This window comes from Egretta garzetta, unplaced genomic scaffold (assembly GCF_000687185.1).
Source record: "Egretta garzetta isolate BGI_Z169 unplaced genomic scaffold, ASM68718v1 scaffold268, whole genome shotgun sequence".
NCBI lineage: Eukaryota > Metazoa > Chordata > Aves > Pelecaniformes > Ardeidae > Egretta > Egretta garzetta.
In genome coordinates, this window is record NW_009260600.1 from 1743485 (window position 1) to 1759782 (window position 16298).

Here is a 16298-nt window from a genome sequence, read left to right on the forward strand (position 1 = left end):
CCTGCTGAAGAAATAGCATAGGATTGGAAAGATGCAGTCAGGTGGGGTTCTTCTCTCCTTTTTTACATATTGGAGGGTTGTCTTTATTTCTTGGTTTAAAAAAAAAACAACTGTATGAATATAGCAATTTGTAAATACATAATATCGTAAAGGCCACCTTAAAAGTACTGCCTTTTCAAAATATAATTGCAAGTGGAGAGTGCAACTTTAGAAGTGACTGAATGTGCAGCATGTGAGGGATTTGCCTCTCTTGACTGTGTGGAGAACCCCAAGACTCCTGTGTACTGACCAGAGAACTAATTTAGAGGTAGCTGGTAGGAAGCACAGGGAACAGAAGTGTGTCTGAGTAAGGATGCAAGTCAGAAATGTTGTGCCTCTTTCCACGTGAGCTTTAGAACAGCAGTAGGGAGGAGGAGGATTTCTGTTGTGTAAGTCTTTTGATTAGCATTTGCTCAAATGGGAGAGCTGTGTTCCTGGTCCTTGGCAGGGGGGTCTGTACCTCCTAGTACTGTTTTCCAGGGTATTGTCCTGGTTGCCAAACTGGAAGCAAAAGAAGGTTGGTCTGTTCTTCATCACATACCTCATCTAATTTGGGCTACTACGTGGCCTGCAGCACAGGTTCAGGAAAAGGATGAATGATAAATTGACTCAAAACTCTTCATATGCAAGTGTTTTCCCTGTGATTTTGTTCCTGCTTTTAGTAGTGTTTGTGCGCTTTACCCAGCAATGTTTAAGTTGAAAATGCATGGAGCATAAGGGTCAGAGCCTAGGAATTTATTTTTTTTTCCTGTATAAATCCTTTTTTATCAGGCTGCATTCAGATTCTTTCTTGCTTATTTCTGGACATTTTAAAAGAATGCATGGGAATAGATGACTTAGCCATCAGCTCTTCCTGAACTAGGAGTTAAACAAAATTATGCCAGTGCTAACACTGCCTGAAATCAGTGAAGACCAGGAAGACTGAACTATGAAGATAACCGGCAATTTACATATTTGCAACTGTATGCAAGCACAGACAACTTTGTGTGCAGTTTTAGTCACTGTTCAAATGTCTCCCTCTCCCTGTTAATGAAATCTACAATACCAAATTTCCTGTGACTTTCTGTTCATGCAGCAAGAACATATAAGGACTTTTGCATCTCCATAAGCAGGCAACACAGGTCTTACTCCTTTCCTCTGATCACTGGAATTTTGAGGGGGGTTGTTTTTTCTTTCAAAGGAACAGGTGAATCAGAAGAAAGTAATGTACAGGTTCACCCAAGAAGGAGACAAGACATAGCTACATGGGTGAGGGGGAAGAGTGCAGGGGGAGGCCAGATAATAATCTTGTATTTAATTTTGGAGAAAAGCTATTAGAAAAACAAACCATTTCTCTTTGAGATGGAAGCAAGAATTCACTTTTCTGAAGTGCATGGAGGGCTAATTCATAGCCTTCCTAAAGGAAAGAACAGGGTGAACAGACTCAGCAAGGTCTTGAAGGAGTGCAGAAGGTTCTCTGCAAATATATCAGGAGCTTCATTATGCTCATCTGATGAAAGCACTTGCAAAAGAAGAATTGTTCATAATATCAGTTAATATGTCTACAACAGATAATGAGCCTGCCAGATGTTACCATTCTTTCCCAACCAAAGTACAGCAAATAACAGACAGATTTCAAATGTAATTGTAAGACTAAAGCTGACTGATGGTAGTGATGTACATCCAAAGAAAAGGACTCTCTTCTTTTGCATTACTTCTATTGACCAATGTGCTTCCACCTGTTATTAATTTATAACGGTGATATTTTAATAATGAGGTAGCAAGGCAGTAACAATTCTGAATGCTCTGTTTTCTTTGGAAACCGTATATACAGATTTCTAAGCAAAATATTATTGGCTCTTTTCTACTTCAGAGTCCAAGTAGAATGCAACTGTGTAAAGGGGAGCCCTTCAGAAGCAGAGAGTTTTACCACAGCAAGTTGTGAACCTGATACTCCAAATCTGCCCAGGATAACTAATCGGACCAAAAATTCTCTTACTCTGCAGTGGAAGGTAAGAACTGTTGAAAAACCTTTAAAATAAATATTTTAAACTCTTCGGAATTGTTTGGGGTTTGTCAATGAAATGCCAGTTCGTTGAAACGGAAAATTTTTGTCAAACAGACTAATTTCAGTCACCGTTCCGTGACTGGAAATTACATGTACTGGGTTAAATGTGGGCTTCAGTAAAAAGACAAGGATTCCCAGAAAAGCCAGGAGCCTTTGTAGATAAAGTTACTGAGCTTGAATGAGAAACAGTCGTTCAAGTTCCAGTTCCCTACTGTACTGTGCAACCAATTCCTTTTTCTGTTACTGAACATAGGCTTGTTTGTGCAAAGCAAATGAAGTGGTCTGGAAAGACTGAGTTTAAGCAGACCTGCAATCTAGCTGCTCGGAAAAATACTGTAGCATTTTACACTGCTGCCAGAATGCTTTTTCAAGGTCTGAATTAAAAAACAAAACCATAAACATGATACAAGCATTCGATACAAGCATTTGTTGGATGGAGACGGGACTAGGACTGTCTTGGCAAGTGAAACAATCATGTAAGGGGACGCTCATTTGCACTCCACTGGTCTTGTCAGGATTTGACCTATACAAGCATTTTTTCCTTAAGTGGTCTTGTATCCAGTTAGAGCTCTAATTTTCTTCTTTTCTTGTTGCAGGCATCTTGTGATAATGGTTCTAAAATCCACAGTTACCTTTTAGAGTGGGATGAAGTAAGCAAGTTGATTTTATTTTTAATTTTGTAGTTTTTTAAATTGTACGTGACTGTGCACGTCAAGTTTTGTGAAACTTATTTCTGTTTAGAGGCATGTGACAAATACGTAATTCCTGAAGCAATTATGAAAATACGGTTATTGCCCAAATTTTTTCTTGGGGAATATGAAATAATATGATCTTAATTACATGATTCTGCCACTCTTAATAGTGGCTTTTTCACTTACAGTCCAATACTTCTTTCAAGAGCAGACACTGAAGGATTATTTTCCTCTAACAGTCTGTCTTTTATACAAAGGGGGTGGATCTACTATGCCCCCACAAGCATCTTCCAGTCCCTACCTGGACAGCTATCCTGAGATGGCAGAGCTGCAGAAGCTTCATGGATTTTTCCTTCCAACCCCGTGGAGCTGGGAAATGGAAAGGAAGGGAAAAAGCCTCTGGTTCAATATATACACAAAGTTTCATGTACTACTACCTCACTATATGGGAGGTTCTTGATTTATGTTTCATTTCAAAAGATGAGTTTACTTCACATTTTGTGTTACTTTAGTTGATGGATGCATCTATCATAGGGTGAATAATGCAATTAACTTACTTCTTTTTAGGGAAAAGGAAACGGAGAGTTTTGCCAGTGTTATTATGGCCAACAGAAGCAGTATAGGATTACTAAACTATCACCAGCAATGGGGTACACCTTTAGGCTAGCAGCCAAAAATGACATGGGAATGAGGTAAATATTACTATTATATACATAAATTTGGAAGGCATATGCATGTGTATATGTGCTTGTTTAGGAAAAGCATATGATGGCATTTGAAGAAACAAGTCTTTTGTCCAATTGGGATGAAATAGAATAGTTCAGTTGGAAGGGACCTAGTACAATGATCACCTAGTCCAACTGAATAGTTAATTCACAGTATGTGATTGGATTATTTGGTTTGCAGATTACCTGAATACTATGAACCACCTGACCCTGCTTGAGCAGGGAAGGTTGGACAAGATGACTTCCAGAGATCCCTTCCAAACTCAGCTATTCTGTGATTCCCAGTATAATGCGTTTTGTCCAGGCATGGTATGGCTACGTACTGCAACCACTACATTATGTTCATACTTACCATATAAATTCTACAAATCTCACCCCCTCATAGAAGCAGATAGTATGGCTACTTCTGCCAGACTTGGCCTCATTTCCTGAACAGCCTGCTCAGACACTTACACACGATGCCCCTAGAATGGAGAACATGAGCATGGCACAGATAGCCCAGCTGCTCTCACATGAAATCAGCTCAGGCTGTGCTGTTTTTTAGCTTCAGTCTTTGTAGCCTAACCACTGAAGTTGCTACCTTAGACTTGTTCCCTACTGCTTGTACTTGTAATAGAATTTTTGGCTAAGCACTACGTTGTAGAGAAGCATACGTTCAGTGCAATTGTGGATTCTGTGTTTGATGTAGTAAACGCTTCTACTAAAATTCTGGGGATTGTGCTAAAAGATAAGCAACTCAGCCAAAGGGCCAGAATTGAATAGTTTAAGTGCTGCAGTGCTTGTGTTGCTGCTGTGCTGACCAGAGGGTAGCTCCTACCATGCTCTTTGCTGCTCTTGCTTCCAGGGAGGTTTGACATGGTGCTAGATCTAAGGTAGTTCTGGAGCTGATGTAGCAATTTTCCAGGGCTTATCAGCCCTCCTTAAATTTAGGGGTTTAGTGATGACAATATAAAGAGGTGTCACTAACTCTGCTGGAGCAGGAAGTCAGTCTGGCAGAATCCCCGCTGCCACCTGTAGATGCATCTGTATTGTGCTCTTTGCCATGTCCTGTTACTCGATGTGTCCCTATATCTAAGGTGTCTGTTAGCCTCCTGTTACCCTGGGAAATGGACAGAATATGACATTACCATATCACTGAATTCTTTAGACGTTCTAGAGCTTATTATGAATTCTTAGGATATATGGTTCTTACTTTTAATAGCTACTTTTCAGGAGTTACAGAGCACCAAACTTTGTTTTGAATTTTTGAATGAATGACACCTGACTTCAGTAGAGAATATAAGTAAGAACTTGGAGAAAAAAAAAAAACCACCACAAATTACTGGTTTCTAAAGTTACACTTGCACTACTGGGTGCGTTAGTTCTTGGAATGCTTCTTGGTCTTGAGGCAAAGTGAATAAACCTGGCTAATGGTCACACTACCAGGGCTCATCATCTCTAGAGCAGACTGCCAGTGTCCACACTACATAGTAGCACTTGGACCTTGAGGTCTTATGTGGCATAAAAACAGGGCTCCTCTAGCCGTCAGCCTGAAATTGCCTTTTTTGCATTTGTTTTTTTAATTGAAATATTTGAAATTTTTGAATTTTAATTTGAAATATTTTGAGTGTTGTGCTGCAGCTCACCAGAGTGGTGTTTTTAAAGCATGAAATAGAGGGTGTGCATTGTATGTTCATCAGCTGACACAAGGAGGTGCTTGAGGGAACAGTGCCTGCTTGGACAGTATTGAAGGACAACATAAAGAATAAGGAGCCAGACCTGGGATTGTAATTCATGCTGCGCAGAAGACATCTTCTGCAGACTATTTAGTATACGAAAACTACAGCTGGCTCAGGAAATCTGAGGCGCGTGTTGGGAGACTTTGGAGAGTTCTCAGGGAATGAGTTGCACATAGTGTCTGTTCTGTGTCTTTCCTTAGGCCCTGCTTTGAGCCACTGTCAGAGGACACTATAGTGGGCTAGAATGAGTTTCAGTGTTCTCCAGCACAGCCTTTATTATGTTACTGCCTTCTGGATGATGTTTCTGGAATGAATTATTTTCTGAGTAGCTCCTGGACTTTGTCTTGATGAGATTTAGTTGGAACTGTTTAAAAAAAAAAAAAAAAGACACTGAGTGAGCTGGCAGTTAAGCAGAGTCCAGTGCCCAGGCCCTCTTCCTGTTCTGCTTTTACATCTGAGTGTAAACATACCCTCTAGGAATACCTGCACATACTACAGATTCCTGCAGCATAAGCTGGTAGAAGGCACTGATCAGTTAAGTACCCTTCTTAAACTAATCACACTGAATAGATTTTTAACTCAATATTCATAGCCTTGTAAAGATGCACTTCATTGTCTTTATGGTATTATTTAATTAAGAAGTCTCTTGAAATAATATTTATTAGGGTAGAGTGCCTGATTATTCCTCATGAAGAATATTGAGAATCTTAGGCATCTGGAGACAGAATTTTGTCTAAGTGGTTTTACCAACTAGAACAGATATTTTATCTTGGAGTTACTCATATTTTTAAATTTAATTATAACCACACGTGAAACAGTGGCTAAAGAAAACTGGAAAAATAAATTCCATTTAAAAGATAGATACTGTTATTGTACTTCTAATTGAATTGTTTGAGTCATTCAAATGTGGACATCACTGGAACTCTTAGTTGATTTCAGTGTATTTTGGAGTGGTTCTATCCAAGAGGTTAAATCTTTTTAAGTTGTGGGGGTTTTTTACCTTATATCTGCTTAAGGTGACTCCTTCAATAGTTTGTTGTGAATAGAGATAGGCTTAGTATTTGTCTAGCCTCTCTTCATGCTTTCTGTAGCCTACCTATGTAATGCTGAAATTTTTTTAGTAGATACATTCTCTGTATCGCATCATCTTCATTTCAGAGGTTTTCTTGCTTGTGACTTTTTGCGAGAAAAAAATTACTATTCCTACACGCACACACGCACAAATTTAAAGTTTTCTCATTTTGCACTTTTTCACTTCCTGCTTCACAATCTATTCCACAGTCTACATGTCTGCACAGACTATATGTCTGCTCTGGGTGTTAGCGACACTCTTCATAATGTGTTGTCTGCAAGATTATTTTATTTATTTATTTTTTTAATGACAAAAAGACTTTAGAGCAGACCAAAATTTACAATTTGTGCATTATTATAATGTAGATTGGGCAAGAGAGAAGGTGAAGTTGAGGGATCTTTGTATTGAGATTTTTCAGGAAACTCAGGTTCCAACACATGAGATACTTAACTGGTACTGTTGTTGAAGCCATATGGAGAATTTTGTCTTCAGGGCTTCCTGATGCTCACTTAATCTAAAAGCTAGGCATTACCTAAAATTACATCTTTGACGTTCATTTCATATGGTTAAAAAAAAACCTAGACTAGCTCTTAAGCCTGTAACTATTTCTTCAGATCTGATGTAGAAGTAGCAAATGCCACCTGAGAACAGGTGGGGTTTTTTTAGTCTAGCTGGATACACGTCAAACCATCTGTGCAAGCATAGTACCCCTGTACTGACTTCTGCATCCCTCTGTTTGACAATAGGTCTTTTTATGTAACTAACTTGTATTTTCAATTTAAGGCATATCTAAACATCATCAGATAAGGTTAACAGTTGTGTTAGGAGATTCACTGGTGTAGACTCTACTTCATAACCTTGTTCAGATGTTTTGTTACTGACAGACTTGTGGGCAAGTTAAGTCATCTGCATGTACCAGCTTGCAATTTCCAGTTGTGCAGATGTCCAAGAAACTGTCATAGCTGTGTTCAGTAAGAATTATGTTTTTCTAGATATTAATTATTGTGTCTAGTTAGTTTACATACTGTCTGTTTTAAACAGTGGTTTTAGTGAAGAAGTCCTGTATCATACCTCAGGCACTGCCCCAACCACACCAGCGAGTCCTTTGCTGATTAATGCTGGAGTTACTTGGTTATCCCTACAGTGGACAAAACCCTCAGGAACACCATCAGACGAAGGAATCTCGTATATATTAGAGATGGAGGATGAGAACTCAGTAAGTTTAGAATACTTACTCTCAATAAGAAAAAGAGACTGTACTGTGTGTGTTCGATACATTAAGTGTAACAATGATTACTTTTGCTAGAATATTCTACAAGGAACTGTATTTTCTGAAATTAAGCTAATGACTTGTCATTCTGTGACCAAGCTACATAGCTTTCTCCTGTTTATTATGGCAGTAATCGTTATTAGTGTTATTAAGCCCCAATCCTGCAAAGACTTTTAAGTTACTTTTAACTTTGTGAATTTGCATGTGAGAGTTAAGCCTTATAAGAGCTGGATCAAAGTAACTGCATCGTGAAGTGTGGTCCCTCTAGATGTCATTTCAGCCTAATCACCTTTGTTTTAAAATGAGTCCTGTTCTACCCTTTGAAAGTGTTCAGTATAATTTCTGCTGACACTGTATGTTTTTTTTTCCCCTCTTCTGATTGGAGAATGGTTAATTAATTTCCCCCTTTCCAAAAAAATATCTTGTGTTTACATAATGAAGGTGTACTTACTACTTTGTCAGAGGAGCATAACAATTATGGTCTGAAACAGTAATTTATTTGTATGAAGTACGTTGCGTGGTCTGGTCTGCAAATATAATGTTTCAAGTAATCCTATTTAATTCTGCAGGGATATGGTTTCAAGCCAAAATATGATGGTGACGATCTTACCTACACAGTGAAGAATTTGAAGCGTAGTACAAAATACAAATTTAGGGTAAGATTTTTTTCATGTTTTTGTTTTTGGGGGTTTTTTGCACCAGAGTAGACTGAGATTGACTCAGAAGTGGGGAGGGAATATTTCAAGGAAAACCAAATTTGATGCCAATTTCTTACAACTTCAATCTCTTAAAACTTATCAGCTGAACACCTGCTTTATTAAGCATCTTTGCAGAAGGAATAAGAACCTCTGCAAGGGCATTACACAGTTGCAGGTATCTTGAAATTCCAGGACACGGGTCAATGTTCTTAACAGTTGGCGTTTTTATTTGGCTTCTGTGTTGCATATACACAGCTACTACTACTTAGTGTAGCTATGGGGTTCTTTGATAGACTCTAAACACATCTGAAAGTGTGGGGGTAAGGAGTAGTTTTGATCAAAAAAACATTCGTCAGTGCTAGCATAGTGCAGAGCCCAGGTTAGTAAACCATTCATATTACCATGGTGCTGAGCCATTCTAATAAATCTTGAGGACTGAACATGAGGGCTCAGGATGAAGTCTGGCTTAACAACGGCTTTAACAATGAGCTTTCAGGTGTGATTAAAAGCAAAAAAGAAGCATACCCGCTATGGAAAGGTGGATAAATGGCCATTGAGGACTACAAGAACCTTGCTAGGACATGTAGAGATACAGTCAGGAACGCTGAGGATCTGATAGAACTGAAACTGGCCAAAGATGTCAAGAGCAATAAGAAAGGGTTCTTGGGGTACTTGAGCAGTAAGCAGAAGCACAGGGAAGATGTACATAGGGCCATTGCCAAACAGAGCAGAGAAGCAAGTTACTAATAATGCCAATAGGGCGGAGGTTCTCAATACCTTCTTTGCCTCTGTCTTTACTGGCATAGCTGGACCCTGGATCACAGGATCAAGTAGCTATGGCAAGGCACATGCTGACCAACCAGTGGTAGAGTCTGGGCTGTGGCTTCTTGCAAGGGCTCAACCCACATCAGTCTATGGGCCAGGACAGAATCCACTCCAGGATGTTAAGAGAAGCAGCTGACACTGTTGCAAGGCCACTATCTGTAATATTTGAAAAGTTGTGGAGCTCAGGGAATATCCCTGATGACTAGAAGAGGGCGAATTTCATGCTCATCTACAATAAGGACCCAGAATTGGACCCAGGAAATTACAGGCCCATGATTGGCAGGTGATTAGAAAAAACCATCATGGATTTGCCACAGGCAAATCATGCCTGACTAACCTGATCACCTTCTACAACAAAGTATCACTTTCAGTTGGCGTGGGGAGACCAGTGGATGTTGTTTACCTGGACTGCAGCAAAGCATTTGGCACTGTTTCTGCAGCCTTCTGAAAACACTGGCAAGATACAGACTGGATGGGTGGTCTGTGAGATGAGTAGAAAACTGGCCAACAGGCCACACTCATAGGGTGGTGATCAATGGTCTTTACATAGGCTGTCACAAGTAAGATCCCCTAGGGATCGATATGGGGCCTGACACTGTTCATCTTCACAAATGATCCAAACAATGGGATTGAAGCATCCTCACCAAGTTTGCTGGTGACACCAAACTGAGTGGTGAGGTGGACACGTCAGAAGGGAAGGGTCATCTTACAGAGAGACCTGGACAGGCTAGAAGAGTGACTTAGCAAAAACAGTATGACGTTTAACAAAGACAAGTGGGAAATCCTATGCCTGGGTCGGAATAACCAAGGAGCCCAGTACAGGCTAGGATCTGTGTGGCTGGATAGCAGCCTTGTGGAAGGGAGCTGGGGGTGTCCTGGTGGACATGACTGGACAGGGTGCTGGATAATCTCATCTAAGGCTCCCTTTTCCCTGAAAGGTTGGACCAGATGATCTTTCACATCCCTTCCAACCTGGGCTGTTGTATGTTCTAAGTCGTTCTTGAACAGTTGCGTGGTTTTTGGAACAAAGTTAAAGGCATGTCCCACAATATGAAGCAAAGTCAGTAGGATCTCATCTCTGTCTACAAGGGAAAAATGTCGATAGCTGTTGTCTTGCATACACCTAAAATACTATTTCATAAGGAAGAATGGGGAACTGCTGAAGCAATATGAAAGGTAGCAGTTTAGGGGTTGGTTGGTTTGGTTTGAGATAACACTAAAACATATAAGTAGTCCTTTTCAAATGATAGATATTTTGCACTTTTGAATATGATTACTTTCTTCAGCAGAAAAGGTTATGATAGGGATTAATCTTACAGTATGTGGATTTTTTTACATAACTTAATATTTAAATAATTTAAAATACACAGTGTATTCCAAGGACTATATCAAGCTAGGGTTGTTATGGCCACACATAAACTGAAGAACAGCTAATTACTTTGGAACTAGCTTTTGCAGGACTTGATTGTAGTTTTCCTTTGAAAGTAATCCTACATGTTAGTCATACGCGTTACTAGTAAATATATAGTGAACTTAAACATCCTAAGTTTGTCATTAAAATTGAAAAAAAGTTTATACATTATTTTTCTTAACAAAACAGTAAACAGAAGTCTCTGTTCACTCATTCACGGGGTATAAAGGAGAAACAAATGTTGTGTTAATCAGATTTTAATTTTTATTATACAGGGGAAAGACTGAATTAGTAGTAGTATTCCTTAAGGCTTTTGAAAGAAGCTTTATAACCACTGGAAAACCTATTATAATATGTAAATGCTAACTGTGCCTGTTTAACTTCATTTACAAGGGCACAAAGACAACCAGGTGATTGTTAATTTTGTAAACTGTATTGGGAGACTTAGTGTCTGAAAGACATGTTAGCTTACATTTCCTTTCCTCAATCCGTACTGACATTGCTGCTGTCATTTATATTCTGCTCATTTTTAAAAATACCAAAGCCAAAACAACTTTTTTTAGGTTGTTTAGTTTTTTGCTAGGAACAAATGGGAATACGTAGTAAACTAACTGCAGACATGGCTAGAAGGTAACGAATAGCAGCAATTTGTTTTCCTAGAATCACAGAAGAGTCTAGGTTGGAAGGGACTTTTGGGGATCATCTGGGTGAAACTTGTGTAGTAGGGCTTTAGGCTAGGCTGTTCAAGCCTGTCCTAGCCATGTTGAGCTGAGATGTGACCAATTCTCTGGGCAGCCTGTTCTCATGGTCATTAATTTCTTTTCTTATATCCAGCTAGAATTTTCCCTAACACCCTCTGTGTCCACTGTCTCTTGTCCTGTCATCACAGATCCTCATGAAGACAGTATCTTCATCCCTTCTGTGACTACCTTTTAAGTATTTGAAGGCTGTGATTAGATCCTCCCAGTGAAACTTCTTGTTAGGCAGAATAAACCCAAGTTCTTCAACCTTTGTTCCTGTGTCAGGTTCACCAGCCCTCTAATCATCATGCTGGCCCTCTTCTGGGCTCTCTCCAGTTTACCAGTGTCTCACTTGAACTGGGAGGACAAAACCTGGACATGGTATTCCAGGCATGGCCTAAAAAGTGCCGAGTAAAGTGGTGTAATCACATCTCTTGTTCTGCTGGCTAAATTCTTGCTGATGCAGCCCATGAAACAATTTGCCTTTGCTACTTCCAGGATGCTTTGCTTATTCGTTTGGCTTGCTCTCCACCAGAATCCCAAGAAAAGAGAAAAGCTGACTTGCCAGTCAGACCCCAGACAGTACTGCTTCTGGGATTATTGCATCCCAGGTGCAAGACTTTATCTTTGACAAAGCTCATACAGTTCCTGTTGATGCCATCTTCCAGCCTGTCAAAGTCTATATGGTGGCTCTTCCTTCCAGCATCTCTCTCTCTGCTCCCAGTTTGGTGTTATATGCAAACCTGTGGAGAGTTCATTCACTCCTGTCATCAAGATCACTTCTAAGATATTGAATAGTATCTGACATTCTATTGACTGCTGAGGAAATCCACTCATGAGCTGCTGCTAGTTTGCCGTTGAACCATTAGCCACCACCCTTTGAGCCTGGCATTCTGTCAGGTTTTGCACACGCATCTTGTGGTCCATCTGTTCTTGTCTGTATCTTAACTAGCTTGTCTACATGGATGTTGTGGTAGAGCATGTCAAACTGACATCAGGGTAGATGATGTCCACAGCTCTCCCTTCATCTGTTGAGCAAGTTGTTTCATCATAGAAGGCACTCGGGTTGGTCAAACATGATTTACTCATGATAAATCTAATTACCTTCTTGTTCTTCATGTGCCTGTAAGTAACTTCCATGTCAACCCTTGCCATAATTTTCCTTGGGACCGAAGAGTTTATATCACCTCTGCTGTAATACAACTTACCCATATAAACACTTGTTTGTCCTTGTAAAGAAATACATTGCTAGAAGGAAATACGTTCCTAGTAGCATGAGAGCTCTACTTAATTCATCCCAGTTATTCAGATTTCTTTAGCAGTTAGTAAAGCATCACTTTTTGCTCTTGACTTAATTACATGAAAATATTTTTGCCTCAGTGGGAAGGGAATTGCAATTAAAACTTTAACGTCCAAGTTCCTTCAGTGAAAGTTTAAAAGTGGCCTCCCTGCAGTATGTCTTTTTCATCATCTTTTGTTTCCATGCTTTTGTAAAGGTTTTTCTCATACATGTATTTTGTTATCAATAAATTGCACAACTCTGATAGAAAAGAGTTGTTCTTAGACCTATCTAGTTTCTGAGTGTGTTAGATGGTTTTCAAAAAACAAGTTTTCAGATCCTTGACTTGAAATAAAGTGTCTTGTGCTATATTGAGCTCCCACAGATTCCATTAATGTCAATGAGTCCTGATGACCTTTTACAGTGAGGCAACACTTAGTAGAAGCCTAACTTAATGCACCAACACTTGAAATTTGGGGGATATGGAAGGTTATTTGATTTATGAAATTATTTTTTATTATTATTATTGTTTTTCAGCTTCACAATTACTAGAGTTTGGGGGGGGGTTAAGGATTTTTTTTTTTTTTGCTGGCAATTTGCAGGAATTTTTAATTTCAGTATAGTGATTTTCTAACTGTGATGAAAGTGTAAAATGAAGGTATATAATAGCTTTAGTTCTTGTGAGAGTTTATTATGTAGCTATCTGTCTAAACATACATATAAGTTAATTTGACCTTACCATTAACAGTGAGTAACATACCACTAGTCAGTGCCTTTCTTCTGTTTATAATATTTTTTACATATTTGCAGGTCATTGCATATAACTCAGAAGGGAAAAGCAGTCCAAGTGAGACAGTAGAATACATCACTTGTCCAGACAAACCTGGAGTACCTTCAAAGCCTGCAGTGAAAGGAAAAATTCATGCACAGAGTTTTAAAATAATCTGGGGTAAGATTATTGTCCAGCTCTGTTTAGAGTATGTCCTCTGTATTTTATATGTATATAAAATACTTATATATATTTGTTTATAGAAGGCCAGGTTTTACTTCAGTAACAATTCAGTCAACTGAGCCATTATGATCCATTTTCATGGAATTAAGGGAAAAATACAGATTCAAAATATTTAGGGTGGCAGTATAATAGTGTAATTGTGTGTGAAGAATAATAATACAAATTGTAATAGGGACTGTTATTTGCAAGGGACCAAAATAATTAAACAGTAATGTTAATTCATGTACTAAGAAGTTCTGTTTCTCTGGAACAAAAGGTAAAAGCCACAAAATTCTGTGTTTTTATCGAAAGAGTAGATCCAAGTTCAACTTAGCTCTTCAAAGTGTTTGATTTTGATAGATAAATATTTTTATTCACTAGGGATCTTGAGAAACTTTACTTTAGGCTCAGGATTTTTAGCCTTATGCAGTGAAATAGGAGAAGGTGAAACAGTACTGTGTGGTGCAGTACTTCAGCAGAAAATCAAGCAGTTAAAGGTTTTATTTATTGTCACAGGTAATTAAACTCCTTACCTATTTCTGTTTAATAGTGTGTTTAATTCTTTTGCATTAATAATAAGAAAGTTACTTGTAGAGTATAAGTAGTAGTCAGCAAGTCTGGTCTTGCATCTTTCCAGAGGCTTTGCTACATCAGGGCCTGATACTTGATCTTTTATGGATATGTAATTTATATAGTTATTAGAAATACCTAAACTGTAAATTGAAAGCTATCTAAAATATTTATTTGTATATAAAACCTTTAATAGTCATTATTTTGAACAGTAATACTCCTTTTGTTTGTTTTTTTTAGTAAGTGATAATCTTATTTTTCATTTGGCGTAATTTGTTACCTTGCAATCAAAAAAGTGCTATGTACCATTTAAGTCTAATTTTATTTAGCAGGTGTGATGTGATATACGTAACCCTTGCCTAAGAGCCAACACCATTTCATCCAGCACATACATAATGTAATGTTATGGCAGCAGTACCCTTCTGTGTTGAAGTACCATGCTGTCTTTATATTTGTCCAAAATGTTGTTTTTCCACATTATTTTAATTCTGCTGTTCTCTAAGTCAGCTCTGAGAAAGAGTAGTAGGATTAGATGTTGAAGATACGTCTCTAGGTTTGTATCTTGTACAGTAATGTTGTACCAGGGAGGACAGTGCACTCAATTTCTAGTAAGAAAATTAAAAATGTACATTACATTAAAAATGTAAGAGATGAAATTTTTGGTGTAGAACTCCTGACTTCTGTTCTCTCCCAAAATATTTAGGTTTTTGAAATCCTGTCCTTAAGTCATTTTGAAATATTCTTTCAATATTTTTTACCATACTGCAAATCGGTATGATAGTCTTTTCCTGTCTGCATTCCAAATTACAGGACCATTAGGATCTATGTCCCTGAAACCATAATTAGGCAGCCTTCCACAGCACTTCAGACTACTTGAAATGTTTGCTGTGGCATCTCCCAGGTGCCTGATTCCACTTGTCACTCTTCATCTGTAGAGAATACAGTAGGGTTGTGAGCTGGCAGCTTCACATAGTGGAGAATTTGAGTGATTTGCAGCTGTCCTGAACTAGGATGCAATGGCTAGCTAGGATGCTATCCGTCTAAATAAGCACCCATCTCCAGTCGGCGGTTGATTTTGCCTTCTGTAAATTCTCCCCAAAAGCTAAAAAAAACATTTAATTTACCTCTCTTAGTTGGAATATTGCTGTTTTTTATAGATCCGCCAAAAGACAATGGAGGAGCAGCAATAAATACGTATGTTGTGGAAATGTCTGAAGGCTTAAATGGTAAGTATTAGGGGCATATGTTGGTGTTCAGCTGCGTTCTTTTTTCTGCATGTGTGTGCCTGTGGGAAGAGTAAAATGTGTATTACAATAGGGAAAGTTATTACAAGGGACTGCCATTAAAAAAATAGGGATGTTGGTGCTTGTATGCAAGAGGTTCTTTTTCTCTGGCTTACAAAGACGATGCCACAAAACTCTGTGTCAAAAGAGATGCTCCATATTTAATTTATTAATTAGGTGTATTCTGTTTCAGAAATGAAATGACACATTTCAGACATTTTAGGGAAGAAGACAGGGCCACGTAGCTTTGTTGGACGTGTGACAGATGAAAGAAAAACTAGTGCTCTGCTTATCACTGCTGAAGAACAGCGGTGCAGCTGGGATAACTGTTCCTGCTATTTGCTTTTCTGTCCTTTCGTACAAAAGGGAAATTAACATTAATTCTAAACTGGACATAAAGCTATCCAGCTAAATTATTTAAAAATCCAGACCTCTTAAGTAATCTTATTAAATTCAGAAACACGGTTGCACTGAGAATGAAAGCTTATACTTGTCCAGTGCTGTGTCAGATTAAGACAGCATGCTGTCCCCAAATTGTAGTGGCAGCTCCGTCAGAGGTCTCAGCTGTGGTTCTTTTCATACTTAGTCTGTTGCTTTCCTTGCTCCATCGCATGTCCACATTAAGTCACTTTTGGAAGGATTTGCCCGAGCCTTTCATGCAGATTTAGTGAGCTGTGCATTACATTTCATTCCCACTCCTCTGAATTCTGTGATGTATTGAGTTGTTGGAGATTTAATTAAAAGTCCCCAGGTTCCCTGCTTAATCTCCTAAAAAGAGGGAATGCCAGAGACTTTCTGATTTAAGAATCTGGCTGAATAGCAAAGAATGAAATCAGTATTTCAGATGGTGCTGAGCCATTCAGGAATACAGGAACAAGGTTTATAAATTGTAAACTGTAGTTACAGTCTCCAAAATGAGTGTTGTAGTTAGTTTCTTT

The 16298-nt window shown here is 38.6% G+C and overlaps 1 protein-coding gene across 4 annotated transcripts in view; it reads left to right on the forward strand.

Annotated features, from left to right (window-relative positions):
• The window catches only part of FNDC3A (fibronectin type III domain containing 3A), a 109157-nt gene that overhangs the window by 77499 nt on the left and 15360 nt on the right, over positions 1-16298 (forward strand). For 3 of the 4 annotated variants that reach the window (XM_009644791.2, XM_035900319.1, XM_035900320.1), the window contains 7 exons: positions 1892-2030; positions 2683-2736; positions 3346-3470; positions 7335-7509; positions 8133-8219; positions 13327-13465; positions 15235-15303. In XM_009644791.2, coding sequence (XP_009643086.1) covers positions 1892-2030; positions 2683-2736; positions 3346-3470; positions 7335-7509; positions 8133-8219; positions 13327-13465; positions 15235-15303 — 788 coding nt within the window. The remainder of the gene's footprint in view (positions 1-1891; positions 2031-2682; positions 2737-3345; positions 3471-7334; positions 7510-8132; positions 8220-13326; positions 13466-15234; positions 15304-16298) is intronic. The other variant, XM_035900322.1, reaches the window with a different exon arrangement.